Raw genomic sequence first — 15,624 nt, forward strand, 5'->3', positions numbered from 1 at the left:
CGATTCAATAAATGTTAAGAAAAAGGGGAGAAAAGGGTCATGAAAAAGTCGAGAATTTTGCTTTGGTAGACACCCTGATTAAGCTTTTGATTAGTGGTAGGAAGAAGGAAGAACCTTTGCCAAAGGAAGTAGCCACTTACGTCTCTGAAGTGATTCTCGAGGAGCACCTGCACGGGTGTGTACTTGTCCGGCAGCCTCTTGGGAAGGAACCGCCTGATGAGAGGCGTGAAGAGGTCAGGGTTCATCTCCCGCGGGTCGCACGGCCCAGTGAGGAAACTCACCACCAACCCCACCACGACGACGATGACCAGCCCCATCGGGGTCAGCCAGAGATAGGATAACTTGTACAGCACGAACGCCTCGTCGCTGGAAAGAAATAAGCATTCACTTAAATTATGCAAACTGAAAAAACAAAGAAACAAATCTATTTTACATTCTACAATCCTCCTCCCCTTTTTCTACCCAACACATATTTTCCCATTCTCAAGAAAACCTAGAAATAACTTATACCCTAAGGGGAGTCTCTTTTATGGGGTGCAAGGGCGATCCTTTATGAACACACACAAATGTCAACCTCACTTCCACGTAGTACACCCTGGACTGCATTTTGCAAGCTAAAGAAGCTCTGGCGCCAGTAATATGCATGTTGTGTGTTGTTATTCTCTGTTTGTGATTGTGTCATCTTATCACAGTTCATCCTCATCTTCGTGATCAACCAAAAGTTGCGGAAACGCAAAGTAAAATCAATCATTCAATCATTTTTATCTTTGTCAGAAATCAATTAATGTTCCTCCTGTAAGGCAAGATTCCTCTGGGCTCAAATTTACCAGGGTGAGTGAAACGTTCGTTCGTTTTTGCACATGGCGATTCAGACTGGAGACACAAGGTGTGACTTCGGACTTATTCGGCAAAGACTAGGCCATTCGGTTGTATGGTCTTCTGCCAATGTTCCGTGAGAGCCATGATCCCACAACGATACCATTCAGACGGTTTCGAGGCCAAAACCTCACGCACCCTTGTTTCCACAGCATCCAATTGTCGAAATGCGCGTCAGTGAAACAAATGGTCATCTGATGGCACGAGATCACAGCTGTATGGGGGATCAGGCAACACTTGAATTCCCTTCAAGTCCTGCAGTTTCTGGACAAAAAAATTGTGACCGGTGGCATGGGCCGTTATTGACCTGCAACAAGGCTCTCTTCCAACGCATCAATATTGGGTACTTTTGGAGCATAGCATTATGGACCCGCTGCAGTTGTACAACGTAAAGGTTACCATCACCATCACGATTATCTGGTACGAGTTCCAGAACACTGGGCCAAGGATATTCCACCATATGCACAACATGACCTTCCTTTCAAATCATCCTTTTGAAGTGTCATTGCTTCTTGCCGTGGCCGCAACCACTGCTTACAACTGGCAGAATATCGTAGAAAGGTGTACTTTTCGTCGCCTGTGAAAATTCGATGCAAAAACCTGTCGTCCCGTGGATTTTCAAGCAATTGTTGACAGATGGAGACTTGTCCTTCAGCCTGTTGTGGTATCAACTCGCGGAGAACAAGTCAAGACCACCGAGAGACAAAATCCATTTGGTGACGAACCAACCTGTCGTGTCAGTTGCCGTGTACTGACGCTTGCATCGGCTGTCACGTGCTGTAGCAGGGCATCTGCATCCATGGCACCCGGTCTCCCACATCGGGCTTGTCTTCCACACCCATGTCCCCAGACGACATTTGAACCATTGTCTTGAACCATTTCTGTGCTGTCCTAATGTTCACTGTGCTCTCACCTTCCACCACACAAATTTCCTTCGCAACACTCGCAGCTCCACCCCTTTTTTTCCCAATAATGTAACATGATACTCACGGCCAATTTGTCGACCGCCGTAATTGCACTGTGCCTTGTCGAAATGTCTGTGTGAATGTATGTACCAGGAGCATGGGCGCCGACTTGTCAAAATTATTGGGGGCTCTGATCAATGAAATAAATTAAAGTAATGAATGACTCACTCTCTCCCTTTTTTAAGTTTTTGCCTCAGTGTTCGGAATCTCATAAAAGCCCATGAATTCCTCAAAAATATCAAAATTTTTATTCACAGTTCGAATGCAGAATATTAATTGTCCACGGATGGATATGTCACAAGTCTCGTCAACCAGAATAGCAAAATATTCCCGACTTTTAACATCTGCTACCACGGAGCGCAAAACAGATCTCCCTAATATATCAATGATCTCGTTCTGAATGTCATGTGAGAGCCAAATGTAGCCCGAACGTCTTTTAAAACTCTTTTTAGTAAAAATTTTAACAATACTCATTATTACATACTTAGTATATAGTAATGTGTTTTGCTGTCTCTGGCCATAACCCCCCCCTCCCCAAAGTTGATGGTTTAGCGGTCTCAGGCCCCCAAAATTGAGGGTCTAGAACATTTCAAATGTGTATTTGAAGTTAAGTTCATGTCGCACAATTCAGAGTAAACTTTACAAGAGAAGCAAAATAATACATTAGATTCTGCTAAGCAAAATTATTTGGGGGGCTCCGCCCCCACATCGTTAACATTGGTGGGGCTTGAGCCCCCCCAAGCCCCATGGAGTCGGCGCCTATGACCAGGAGGTGTGCAAGTCATGTGCCCACCGCGAGGTATTCGCTTGCCTTTGCAGGCATTTCCTCCAGCTCCACTATTTCCAATGTGAGAAAACGAACTTTTGACTCAACCTGGTAATATCCTTACTTAAAGAAAAGCACTGAAATAAATTAATCTACACAATGTTCCAACCGGCAAATTATTGTTAGGAATACATAAGCATGTATGTGTTGTGTACCGGGTGGCCAGAATTAAAGTTACCCAACTCAGAGCCCTCTGTAGCCTGTTCGAGGCATCGTAGAACTCTGAAATTTGGTGAATCCACTATACAGACCATGGGGAAGAGGATGGCGATAAAAAAATACTTCAATTTTCCGCTACCAGGTTGAAATGTAACGCTGTACTTCCATGATGGGTTGTAATAATGACGTAAACTGCTGCAATTGGTTATGGATTTGCCTTTACCTTCCAATCTTGCAATAAACGAGAGATTATTTTCTCGCAACTTCCAGCCACTAACAAATGTCTTTGTAATTAATAACTCAGCTAAATCACTTAACGTGATTATTTGTACAACCTATCATGGAAGTACAGCACCACATTTCAACCTGGTGGCGAAAAATTGAACTATTTTTTATCGCCATCCTAATACATAACTTTCCCTTTGCAATTAACATGTATTGTTTTTGTAGTATTTTCCTTTACGTAATGACTTATTGTAGTCTGATAAATCCCATTTGCATAAATGTAGATGTAAACATCGTTAAAAGGTTCTACAATCTTACTTCCGCTGTGATTGATTTGGTATACGAGGTTTGTCCAGAAAGAAACCGAACTTTCAAATTTGCACACCAATGAAACCTACTAGCGCCGCGTAGAGATCCTTCAGAACTACTACGCTGTTGAGTACACCAGTACATAAATAACACCGGCCTGCATGACTTTGGATTACTCGCAGATGACTGTTTTGTCTGAATAATTTCAGCATCCTGATTCCAAAAATGAAATACATTTTTACCCATCACGTCTAGCTGTTTTTTTTCTTCTTTCAGAAAATCGCAATATATTAACTCTTAATTTCACAATAAAATGAGTAGTTTCATCATTTCCCCGATAGATGGCTCTGTTTAAATGGTGGTAAAATATTGGTTTTCTACAATATAAACCCTCCAATTTTGAACTACAAATGCACATAGAATAGTAAACATTGAATCCACCTTCTATCTTTACAAGACACATTGAAATTAAAATTGTAAACTTTGATTACGTAAGTTTCATCTTCGAAATCCCTCATGAAAATCTCCTTCACAAAATGTCCAAAACTCAATGTTATAATATAGATGGTTGATTAAACTTTCAGAAAAATCCTCACGTGATAGGAAGAAATTTGTAATATCTGTCATCAGCATTCCAAATACTTCCAGAAATACCTATTAAAAAATCATCCTAATTTTTTTCCCCAAAATGCAAGGCTGTGACGTGCCTGATAATTATTTACTAATTAAGTAAGTTGGAATGAGTTATTGGTATCACACTTGTTTTTCATTGCAAGCACTACGGCATGGTGAGATTGCCCATATTTTGTACTCAGCACTCACCACTGATATATTACATTGAATCATTATGACTTTGGAGAAAAGTTAACGCAGTTATAACGTACGAGGAACTTACCTGTAAGGCACCTCGGTGGTTGTGAAGTTAAGGCTTTCAAAATCGTAGTCTTTGCACCCATCTGTCGATCCTGGAAGTTTGGGATACGTGAGTTGTCCTGCCGCCGTCGCAGCCTGGGAACCTAAGGACAACCATCCTAGAAAACAGGCGCCGGCGAGAGTCCCAGCCAATGCACCCTAGTTAAAATGCAAACACTGCCATGAAACATTTTGTCGAACATGTTAACTATGCATTAGACCTTTCTTGCTGATGTAAGGTAGTTGAACTCAATATGGCTTACCTAACGTTTGATTCTAATGTTCAATGTCAGAACGGTAAAAATAATGGTAAGATTCAAAGGAAAGAACATTTCTGGACGTTTACTGAAAATTGGAGCCAGTTAAAAATAATAACATGGGTGCAGTGATGATTTTATTAGACAGTAACATTTGGGCTATTGGGTACATATAGCTATTCCCAAAATGGCCTATTGATATAGTTTGCTCCTTCACACTGACATTGCAATAGAAGTTGTAAAGAAAGTAACACAATGCTATTTTACAGGTAGATAAGTGTACTGAGGCACTCACACTTTATTTACATTATGACACATGAAATTACACACAGAAATAACATCGTTTACAAACCAATAAGCTAGGAAGTGACGTATCACAATTTGTCACCAGAAGACCATGGATTAAGAATCACAGTCTAGGCAAATGAAATGTCCTTTATCATTCTCAGCGAGTCCACACTACGTAACAAATGTCACATTTGCGCATGCCTTTCACGTTATCTTCCTATATAGGCAATATTGATTCTACTTTAGGGTCAAGTGCCCATATTTCGGATACTTAATTTCAAATTAGATTTTCAGTACCTAAATGTAAACAAAATAAGCCATAAATGTGTTGATAAACATTGAACATATATTTATTAATGTTTCTGAAAGTTATATTAACATTTATAAGAAATACTTGGTATATTTTATGAAACAAAGAATTGTACGCATATTTTTAGTCCGACAAAAAGGTTGCCTAATGTCCGATAGGGTATTTCCTAATTTCGGATAGGGTTACTAATGAGTATTTGGAAAGGGTGCACAATTTCGGATAGTCGAAATTAGGTAACCGTGTAGCATCCGAAATTAGGAAACCCAGTCGCATATTCAATATGGCGATTCTGTGCGTTCCCCCTCTGAAATAATGTGACTGAAACTACGTAATAATGTTTGCTGAATCTCTCAAGATTATATAAAATTTAGACAGAAGTGAGTAAATACTAATCTTCTAGTTGTAGGCCTTAAGTTTGGATGGTGAAATATTACATCAAAACTCCGGAAAAGTCAGAAATATCAGCCACACACTAAAGAAACATTGCTCAAGGTCACGCACAAGGGTGAAACTTTGGGACGAAGTAGCGTGTTAGTTGGCACTATCTGCACTTCGGCGCTGCTGTTCTAAGGTGGAAATTTCTTGGTATCCGAAATTAGGAACCTATCCGAAATATGGGCACTTGACCCTACATATTGTTCGTTTTTCCTTCATTATAAACAGGACTAGTGTGAAACGTAGTGGTTGAATAAGTATAGTTTAATGCACTAGACGATGGATAATACCCAATGCATGCTAGGATACAAATGGGAATGTTGATTGTGGGATAGTGTAATTTTCAGGAAACATATACATGTACAAAATGCACATGTCTATGCAAATACATGTTATGTAAAATGTATTTAACTGTACATTTACATAATTTTCAAGGGGTAATGGGATGCAAATTGTCCATCTCCATGTTTATTCTGTTTGTTTTACGCAGTCAATATTTGAAGTATTGAAGCAGAATGCCAAACAAGTTGCTGACAATCTCTGCAGCGTTCCTCAAAAACAACCAGGATGCAAGATAAGAAAATAATGAAAATAGTCATGGACAACTTGCCGAGCAATACTTGTGCATACCACTGCACCACACTCGTTAATGACATAAAACGCACATTTTCACAAATATATACAAACAGATACAAACTATCGACTGACTCATTCGAATCCCCCTGTTTGGGATACCCATGGACTCATTCTGTTCAATGTAGAACCAACAGTCATACAATTGGCAATTATTCAGGCAACAGCTCATCTTAATGGGAGTCAGGCAAAAAAACAATCATACACAAACCTCTAAGTTCAATAAATAACGAACATGACTTACTTTAAGGTTTGCCCAGGGAAATAACATTCCTAAAGTGAAAAGGCCAAACATGGAACCAGCAGCTATAGAGCTAAGGCTGTACGTCACCTGAAAGAATGAATAAGAACAAGAATTGATCAATTAATGAATAGTTTTTGCACGATAAATCATTGTCCAAACAATGAAGATACAAAAATTAATAGAAATTGCAATGTAGTAATTGTATAATTATGTCTTAAGAACGGAAGTATATAAACAAGCTATTTTGTTCACACAAATTGAAATGTTTCCACTATTGAAATTATTTTTTTTTCACATGCTAATGTATGTTATATTAAGGCACAACTCCTTTAATTAAACGTGACTCCCCACAGACATGTACTATACGACCAGAAAAGATCAGTTAATAGATAAAACATGTGCTTACAGCAGTGATATTATTTTGACTATGACACAGTAAAACCTGTGAGTTAAATGTACAGTGAGATTGTTTCTACAAAAAATGTACAATAATTGGGTCTCTTTGGTTAAAGTATTTACTAAAAATTGTAATTGACAAAGTAATTTACCTGTGATGCTTTGATGAAAAGAATAATAGATGCAGCTTGAAAATGCGACATGTTTAATTAATCTTCAGTGACATTAAAATAGATTAAAAAGAATGAAATTACCTTCTCTCAACCTGGACCTAGCTCCCGAGTTGCTAATCCTAATAGACAAAAAGATTGACTTCTCTTACCTGCAGAACTCCTCCAAGGTTTTCAACAATGAAAATGCATCCGACAGCCAACACTCCAAAACCAATGCAAACACATTTTACAAAGACTGCCGCCCATGCTTCTGAAATTTTCACTCTGCAGCAGCCCCGGAGGAAATCTTCTAGGAAAACAGCTGATAAGGAATTGAGAACTGTCGACAATGAACTGAAAACGAGACAGGTCTACATTATATCCAAGTGTGTGGTTTTCTTGTACAGCTGCTACAAAGTTCAATATAGCAGTTTTATTAACACCTATCGTTAAATACCATGGCTCTTCATCACAACACCAATATGAGAAAAGAGAAGCCTAACCTAACCTACTGTTATTTATGTGGATTGTCAACCTTACAGCTACAGTTTAGGAATGTTTTCATTTCTGAATTATATGTTACAAACTTCACTGTCATGTTTCCATACACAATGTTCTAATTCTGCTCCACATTCCCTACAAACCGTTCCGCATCTGGTTTTCCTTGCAGGCTTAAATGCAAAGAACTATATGTCTTGCTAGACACCTAACACGTCAACTGTCCATCCAGTCTATATGAAACTAATGGAAAACATTTTGTACGGCAGAAGGTTATCAATTAAAATACACATGCCGCATATCTATTAAATTACACATGTGTTTCTATTACATGTGCAGTTACATTAATGGTAAATTTCTCGTATCGGACAAACGGATTTCTTCAAATTTACAGGAGAAATTACTTACCGAATGCAGTTTCTTTAGACTTGTGGAAGTTCGGGGAAGTGTTTTCTTGCATCGTTCATTGAATTTTGCAGGTAAATCATCTATTTTTCGATATAAATGTGTGACCGATGCACAGGGGCGGCGCAAGAAATTTTCGACCGGGTGGGCAGAAGCTCCATATTAATAGATTAGGGTGGGCAGTATAAATGTAAGACCATATATAGTATATATATGTGTATGTAAGACGTATGTATCCCCCCCTCTTACACTCCCGATTATCCTCTTACTTCTTATCCCTTTCCATTTATTGTTTTCCTCTTTATTCTTTTCTAATCTATTCTCACATCTTGTTCTATTTCCTTTCGCTTTGTCTCTGATGGACACAATCATTTCAAGGAAGTGTTTAATCATGCGCAGCCATACATTCTAATCACATTCTTTCATGCATGTTAATACAGTGAAAAAAATGTTAATTAGGTTTAAGCTTGTGTTGTAAATACGAGGCACATTCTTGATTTTAAGTATTCGGCGACAATAATAGAAAGTGCGATGGTAGACAATCGTGAAGTCTCTCGTAATTTAAAATGTATGTTCCTGAGCATAGTATTTTCATCGTATGCGTTTTTGACTGAAAGAGTTTTCTTACTCCTTGGAAGTCACTTTTTTTTAGCTTACAAGGTTTGTACAACTGAGAAATCTATCTGAATGTTTGTAGCAGCGGCGATTGGGTGCCAACATTTGAAGGGCAAGGACAATATACTTTTCTTGGTGGCATAAAGAGGCCATAGTGCGGGGGCAAAAAGTGGCAAAATGTGGCGGGGAAATGCATTCCTCACTTCCCGCTCCTCCTAATCGCCGCCACTGAATATTTGGAATACAATGAACGTCTTATTAGGAATTATTTAAAACACACACAGAAAACGAATGCTTTGATCATTGTCCATGAAGTATTCCTAGGCTAATGAAAGGCTATTTTGACAAAATATAAGTAATAAACAAGTAAGATTGAAAAATCTGTTCAGAATTGAAGAGATTATTAGCTAAGTTGCTATTCGTTTCCTGAACTGTCATGTTACTAATGCGGGAGAAGCAAACAATACACGTATGGTTACATGAAATATTTTTTGAGGTAACAAAATGATTTAGGACACAAGGAATTCATCGAAGTTGAGCACCGTACCAGTAATAATTCATCTATTTTTCATAGATGACTTGGGTTGTGTGGCGTGACCATTTAGAACACACTAGAATGTCAACCTCTATCCTGTGCAGCATATCCTTGAAACTTGATTCTTTCAGGGCAACGAGTCCCTGCCACCTGGAACCACTGTCAAAGTAATAATTTATGAGGGCTTGTGTTTTGAGTGTCAGCATGTGTTTGTTTTCGCCCCTTCGTTACTTTCATCTAATCACCATTGAACCTTATTGTCATCATTATCAAAATTAGCAGAGAAATGACTTAAAATGAAACAAATCAACCACAACTTACTCTTCCAAAAATGGAGTTTCATTAGTTCATACCTCTTAGAAAGTTGAGGTGGTACTTTCAATTGCACAGCGTTTCATTAGCGGATCAAGGCAGCTAATTCCGTGAACAATGACGTTGTTTTCCGAAAGTCTCAACTATTTGTCTCGTTTGGTGCGAGTTCTTTCTGTATATTTTTTCCCAATGGCATAACCCTGTCGCATTATAACGAAGAGGTCCTGTGTTCTACTCCCCCTCCTTTGGTGGAAGCACAATGCACACTGGTTCGGACTACACGCTAAACTGTAGGTTTAGTCCCGATTAGCCCATCCGAGCATAAAAGTGGGCTTAAAAACAAACTAACAAAATCGTCTTCTGGGTACTTCGTGACATTACTTTTTTTTTCTATACTTCAGCTGCGTCTACAGATTCGGCTGATTCATGTGGCAAAATTTGTGTGTCGAACGAGGATTTCTAAATATAAGCCACTCATTAGCAATTGAATAATTCTGTAGCTTTTTCCATACATAACTGGTTTATTAAAATTTATTGTTTGTAGTATTTGTAGACCTGGAGAAAGCCTTTGATAGAGTGAATTGGGTTAAACTTTCAGAAATTCTGAAGAAAATTCGGGTAGATTGGAAAGAGAGGAGACTTCTAAGCAACTTATACATGAATCAACGAGTTAAGGTGAGAACAGGAGACGAAATGACAGAAGGCTGTGAAATCGGAAGAGGGGTACGACAAGGATGCTGCCTATCGCCTACTTTGTTTAATATCTATTTAGAAGATATAGTGAAAAATTGTTTCCAGGGAACAGGAAGTGTCAAATTGGGAGGAAGGAGAATAAACTGCATAAGATTTGCTGATGACATGGCATTATTCGCTGAGGATGAAATAACCATAAATAGTATGTTAGAAGAGTTAAACAGCAGCTGTGAGCAGTATGGGATGAAGATTAATGTAAAGAAGACAAAGGCAATGGTTATAGGATGGAAAGCAAGGAATATTAATGTGAGAGCAAACAGTGAAAGAATCCAGCAAGTGGATAGCTTCAAGTACCTCGGATGCGCTATAAGCAGTGACATGAGCTGCAAACAAGAAGTGAAAATGAGAATCGCAATAGCAAAAGAATCTTTCAATAAAAGAAAAAATGTTTTTTGTGGACCCATGGGCATAGGTCTAAGGAAGAGATTAGTGAAATGTTTTGTGTGGAGTGTAGCACTATATGGTGCAGAAACCTGGACGTTGAGAAGAAATGAAGAGAAACGACTCGAAGCTTTTGAAATGTGGACATGGCGAAAAATAGAGCGTGTAAAATGGACGGACAAGGTAAGAAACGAAGCCGTACTGAAAAGAGTTGGTGAAAAAAGATCTATTCTGGAGACCATCAAGAAGAGGAAAAGAAACTGGTTAGGACACTGTCTAGGAAGGAACTGCCTGCTAAGGGATGCCTTGGAGGGAATGGTTGAAGGAGGAAAAGTCCGTGGAAGAAAGATATATCAGCTTATGGATGATATTAAATTAACTGGGTCGTATGTTATTACGAAGCGTAAGGCGGAGAATAGGGAAAGCTGGAGATTGCAGTGAAAACCTGCCAATTAGGCAGAAAACAATGAATGAAAAAAATAATTAAAAGGTCGAAATAAATTACTGTATTGCTGGAGGAAGTAGCGCTAAGATGATATTTTCATCTGTTTTTGTGTAGATTATTTTAACCATACACAGGCCGGGATATACTATATACGTATGTGGAGACCCGGAGCTACAGTCCTCAAGTTCAACCTAAATTCTGATCTAATCTTGATCATACCCTGTATAATTTTGAGCCTCCTAAGCCTACTAGCTACTTTTAATCATGGAAGTATTAATTTGATCACAGTTTTTGTTTCAATAGCTCTAGTAATTACTTTCACCTTCTAATGACAACATTTCTTTTTATGTGTTGATAATATGTGAATATTTGTATCATAGATAATATTCACAAGTTAAATATACGTGTTATAAACACCAGAATACACTTATATATTGAATCATTCATATATCCCCAAGTATATGTACTTATTGAATTTGATTGGGTGGGCAATCGGGTGGGCACAGGAATTTTTGGGTGGGCGCTTGCCCACCCGTGCCCACCCCTGTCGCCGTCCCTGCCGATGCACGAAAGCTCTTGCATCCATTTACTTCCAGGTGGATGTAGCCTGTGTGTGATGACGTAATCCTGGTCAGTGTTTCCAAACACGTGTTTTTGTAACTCAAGAAGGTACGTTTCCGCAAATGGTTCGTGGGGCTATGTGTCAATGGTTCGTGGGGCTATGCGTCAATGGTTCGTGGGGCTATGCGTCAATGGGTCGTGGGGCTATGCGTCAATGGTGTGTGGGACTACACATATTTTTTTTAAACCAATTTTTCACTATTGTAACCTATAGTGACCCTACCTAACCTAACCTTACCGGAAATGGTTCGTGGGGCTATGTATGAATGGTTCGTGGGGCTATGCGTCAATGGTTTGTGGGGCTACGTAGGTATTTTTGGGTGCAGTGGGGTGGAAACACTGCATGCCGAGTACGGTAGTGAAACTGTGACCGCCATCTTGCGTGTTACCGAAGGCAAAAAGAAACGAAGAAAACTTACTCGATATGTCACAAATAGAGCTTATTTCCGTGAATTAAGCGAAATGCCACCTTCAGCAATGTATCTCAATGCAGAATACGTAAGTACGAATATTCAAATTAAATGAACTAGCAAATTTCAGCCGTTTGTCCGATACGAGAAATTTACCACATTGATTGCACATATTCAATTAATATACTGCATGTTGATGACCGAAAATTCACTTAGCTTGTTATTTCTTGACGTACAAAATGGTTTCACGAATTGCTTCACGTCTCGCAGACTTGAAAGACATAACTATGAATCTACTACTTACTTTTACAAACAGATGCGTTTCGAACTGGAAAGATATTGAATTACATTTACCTATCATATCCAAAATTATAAAGGTGTATAAATGAAAATATTTCACATGCAAAAATACGCATTCCGAAGTACTAGAACAGTGAGTGTGGGTACAGCTTCGAAGGTTCGAATATAAGGGTGCATAGTAGTAGTCATTGGAGTTGCTTGCCTGCCTCTTGAAGAATTGACCCTTACCTGAGAGCAGCACTGAACACTCCAGCGATGAAGAGTCCTGGTAACCCTCTCAGGTGTTGAGCTGTGTCCATTACGAACAGCGGCAGTAGCTGATCACTCGCTTTTATTTCCTGGAAACAACAATGAACTCATGAATTACATTCGCATCTTGATGTCCGTGTAGTTAAGAGCTATGTCGTTAGTATTAAAATAGCCTAAAAGGAACTTCAGCGAAAATGATATGAAAAGAGAGAAGTGTTACAGAAAAACTGCCAACAGAATTACCATGAAATGAAATGGGCACGAAACCGGTATCTGAAAATCACCATGACTGGAAGAGTCACGAAGCAAAAGGTTCAAGAGGAATAAAGGTAATGTAGATTATGTGCGATCTTTGTCCGTTTTAACCGCTATTGCCTGAATAATTATGTTCATGAAGCGAATAATAAAAAACATTTCTCATGTCAGATAATATTAGTAGTGTTTTGAGGTGGCCAGTTGTCAGGACGAGCGACCAGTGATGTGCGTCTACGCGTAAACAACGATAGTCTACATTCTACACGTAGACTATGTTATACACGTGGATTACGTAATCTATGTAAACATGGCGAAAGGTGATAACTTAGCAAAGGGCGTCGTGGAATTAAAAGAAAATTACACTGCGTATCAGTTGCTGATGTGTGTGGAGAACTTTTCATACTCTGTCTTCCAAATTCGAACAATTTCTCACCTAGGAAGAAACCTAATATAGGAAATATTCTGGTGTTTTATGGGAAAAAGACCACTCTTGCCTCACGACTGCCATCTGTTGTTGTTTTTTCCATACTATTTATCTTCTTCCATAGTTGATAATAGAAGAGAAGAGAAATTTTGTTGTAAATAGGGTTCTTTTCATTTTGTTAGGAACCAATACAGTTGAAAATGTCACTTTCCTTTCATGAAACCCTTGAAAATGAATTTTAATGCACTTTAGATTGTCTACGTAGTCTATGTAAACTACAACCCAATGTAATCTACGCGTAGATTACGTGTAGACAACGCATGTAGACGTAAACTTATAGTCTACGGCACATCACTGCGAGTGACTAGCGACAACTTGGAAGAGCACCACACCTGGCGTGCCTAACCTATCCACATAGCAACGTAGGCATATAAGAGCAGAAATATGCATGTAAATAGATTAGGCAGGTCACGTTTTGTTAATTTAAGCTACGTTTTGTTCATTTAAGCTATTTTATGCATACATGGATAGGTTAGGCAGGTCAGGTTTGGTGCTGTTAGCATGTACTTCCAAGTTGCTAAGGCGGCCGCTATCCGCTCGTGTAGTTAGGCAACAAGTTCCAGGTTCGAACACTGGTCAGCAATGGCGGCGATTAGGGAGCGTGGGGTAGTTGGCCCCGCAGTATGGTATCTTAATGCTAAGTCTTGTATACCAAGAGAAATACACTGTCCTTGCCTCCCCAGTTTTTACATCCAATCGCCGCCACTGCTGGTCAGACATGATTATATCCTTATTCATCTCCCATCATCCACCTTCAGCATCGCAATCGTTTCGAAGAAAGCGTTAAAAATACGTTTATTGAATGTCAAAAAGTTTACTTAAGTGGACCCACTCGTTCCCTGTCGAGCTCAAGCAATTTAAGGAATGTAACATGGTGGCAGCAGAGTTTATTCGCGCCAATTCCAAGTGTCCACCATTGCTGGGTTTAGCGAAGGGGGGGGGGGGGGCATAGAGGCACGAACTCCAAAAGCCATGATGATGTATTATTAAAAGTGACGATAACATTACATCCAAACGAGGAAAAAAAATGTATGTTCTTTACGTTATGGAACAGATATTCCTTAATAATTATGCCACGAAATCGACCATCCAAGGTCATTTTATGCTTACAACATGTGCTGTGCCCCTACCCTTCTCCGGGAAATCTTTTCTGGATCCGCCTATAATATACGGAGTGGCATAATCAATAAGTGTATTTAGACTGAGCATGCATGTATTTTCGGTTGTGTCCTAAATGCGAACAGTCCTAATTGCGAACAATGACTCAATTGTCCTAATTGCGAACACATAAGAATAAGAAGTAATTCCATGTCCTAATTGCGAACACATGGGACTGGAAAACCGGTTTTGAGGAACAAATAAGGGTATTGGCCCAGAGAGACAGCTGGGTTGACTAGAAACAATAGCCAACCTGATTGACTTATCGTGGTCTTCTGCTTTGTAAATCCCTCCAAGGCCATTTCACCCTTTCCGTTCGGCCGTCGTAGTGTGATAATGTCTTGAAAACCCCAGTGCCAAAAGAGACGTGGAACTGCTTCAACAGGAGGCAGCATAGGCGTCGACTACGGGGAGACAAGGCACTTTCTGCCCCCGCCAAATTCACGTAGAGAGACTAATATTTTATATATTTACATACATAGAAAATCCAAAAAGAAGAAAAAGATAGTACTAGTGAGTAAATGGAAGGAGGCCAAGGAAATAGAGAAGAAAGGTGAAGAAGACACAATGAACTGGAATGGGGGACTGAAGATAAACAAAGAAAGGAAGAAGGTGTTAGAAAGCGTGGAAAGGACAACAGCGAAAGAGGAGAGAAGGAAGAAGAATGAAGTGAGATAAAGAGTCCAACCAATTTCCAGATGAAAGGAAATGTTTATCTAAATCGCCTGTCAGATGAAACAACAGTTGACAGGAGAAGGCCACCTGCTGGATCACCTGGAAAGGAATGTTCCAGATAAACAACTTTCTAACAATCTTGTGTCTGGAAGGGAGTGATTTTTGTGTATGTGTATATATATATATATATATATATATATATATATATATATCTTCCTGTTTTCTACCTTATTTCATTTGTATTTGGTACAGAGTCTGAAGAAGACCTTCCTAGAAGGTTGAAACGTAACGTTTAGTTTATGTTTTAAAATAAAATAAATTCTGCCTTGGTCAGCATATTGAGTTTTTGGTTATCATGGAAACAAGCTAAATGGTGTTATAAAAAATTGTTTATGCCAACGTTGCCGCCCCCAAATCTATTTTAAGCTGACGCCTCTGCGCACCGGTCAAATAATGCAGTGGAGGGAATCACAAAATCTACGTTAATATATAAAGGCTAAGGCAGAAGAGGGTAACGACATATTTCCTAATATGGTAGGAG

The 15,624-nt window shown here is 39.2% G+C and overlaps 1 protein-coding gene across 3 annotated transcripts in view; it reads right to left on the reverse strand.

The window, feature by feature from the left end:
• LOC145981299 (sodium-coupled monocarboxylate transporter 1-like) overlaps positions 1-15,624 on the reverse strand; it is a 102,448-nt gene that overhangs the window by 6,154 nt on the left and 80,670 nt on the right. For all 3 annotated transcript variants that reach the window (XM_083114489.1, XM_083114488.1, XM_083114487.1), the window contains exons 10-14: positions 12,491-12,600; positions 7,158-7,341; positions 6,440-6,526; positions 4,256-4,431; positions 141-366 (exon numbers count right to left, since the gene is read on the reverse strand). In XM_083114489.1, coding sequence (XP_082970615.1) covers positions 141-366; positions 4,256-4,431; positions 6,440-6,526; positions 7,158-7,341; positions 12,491-12,600 — 783 coding nt within the window. The remainder of the gene's footprint in view (positions 1-140; positions 367-4,255; positions 4,432-6,439; positions 6,527-7,157; positions 7,342-12,490; positions 12,601-15,624) is intronic.

The sequence above is a fragment of the Lepisma saccharinum genome, chromosome 29 (assembly GCF_977018435.1).
Source record: "Lepisma saccharinum chromosome 29, izLepSacc3.1, whole genome shotgun sequence".
Taxonomy (NCBI): Eukaryota; Metazoa; Arthropoda; class Insecta; order Zygentoma; family Lepismatidae; genus Lepisma; species Lepisma saccharinum.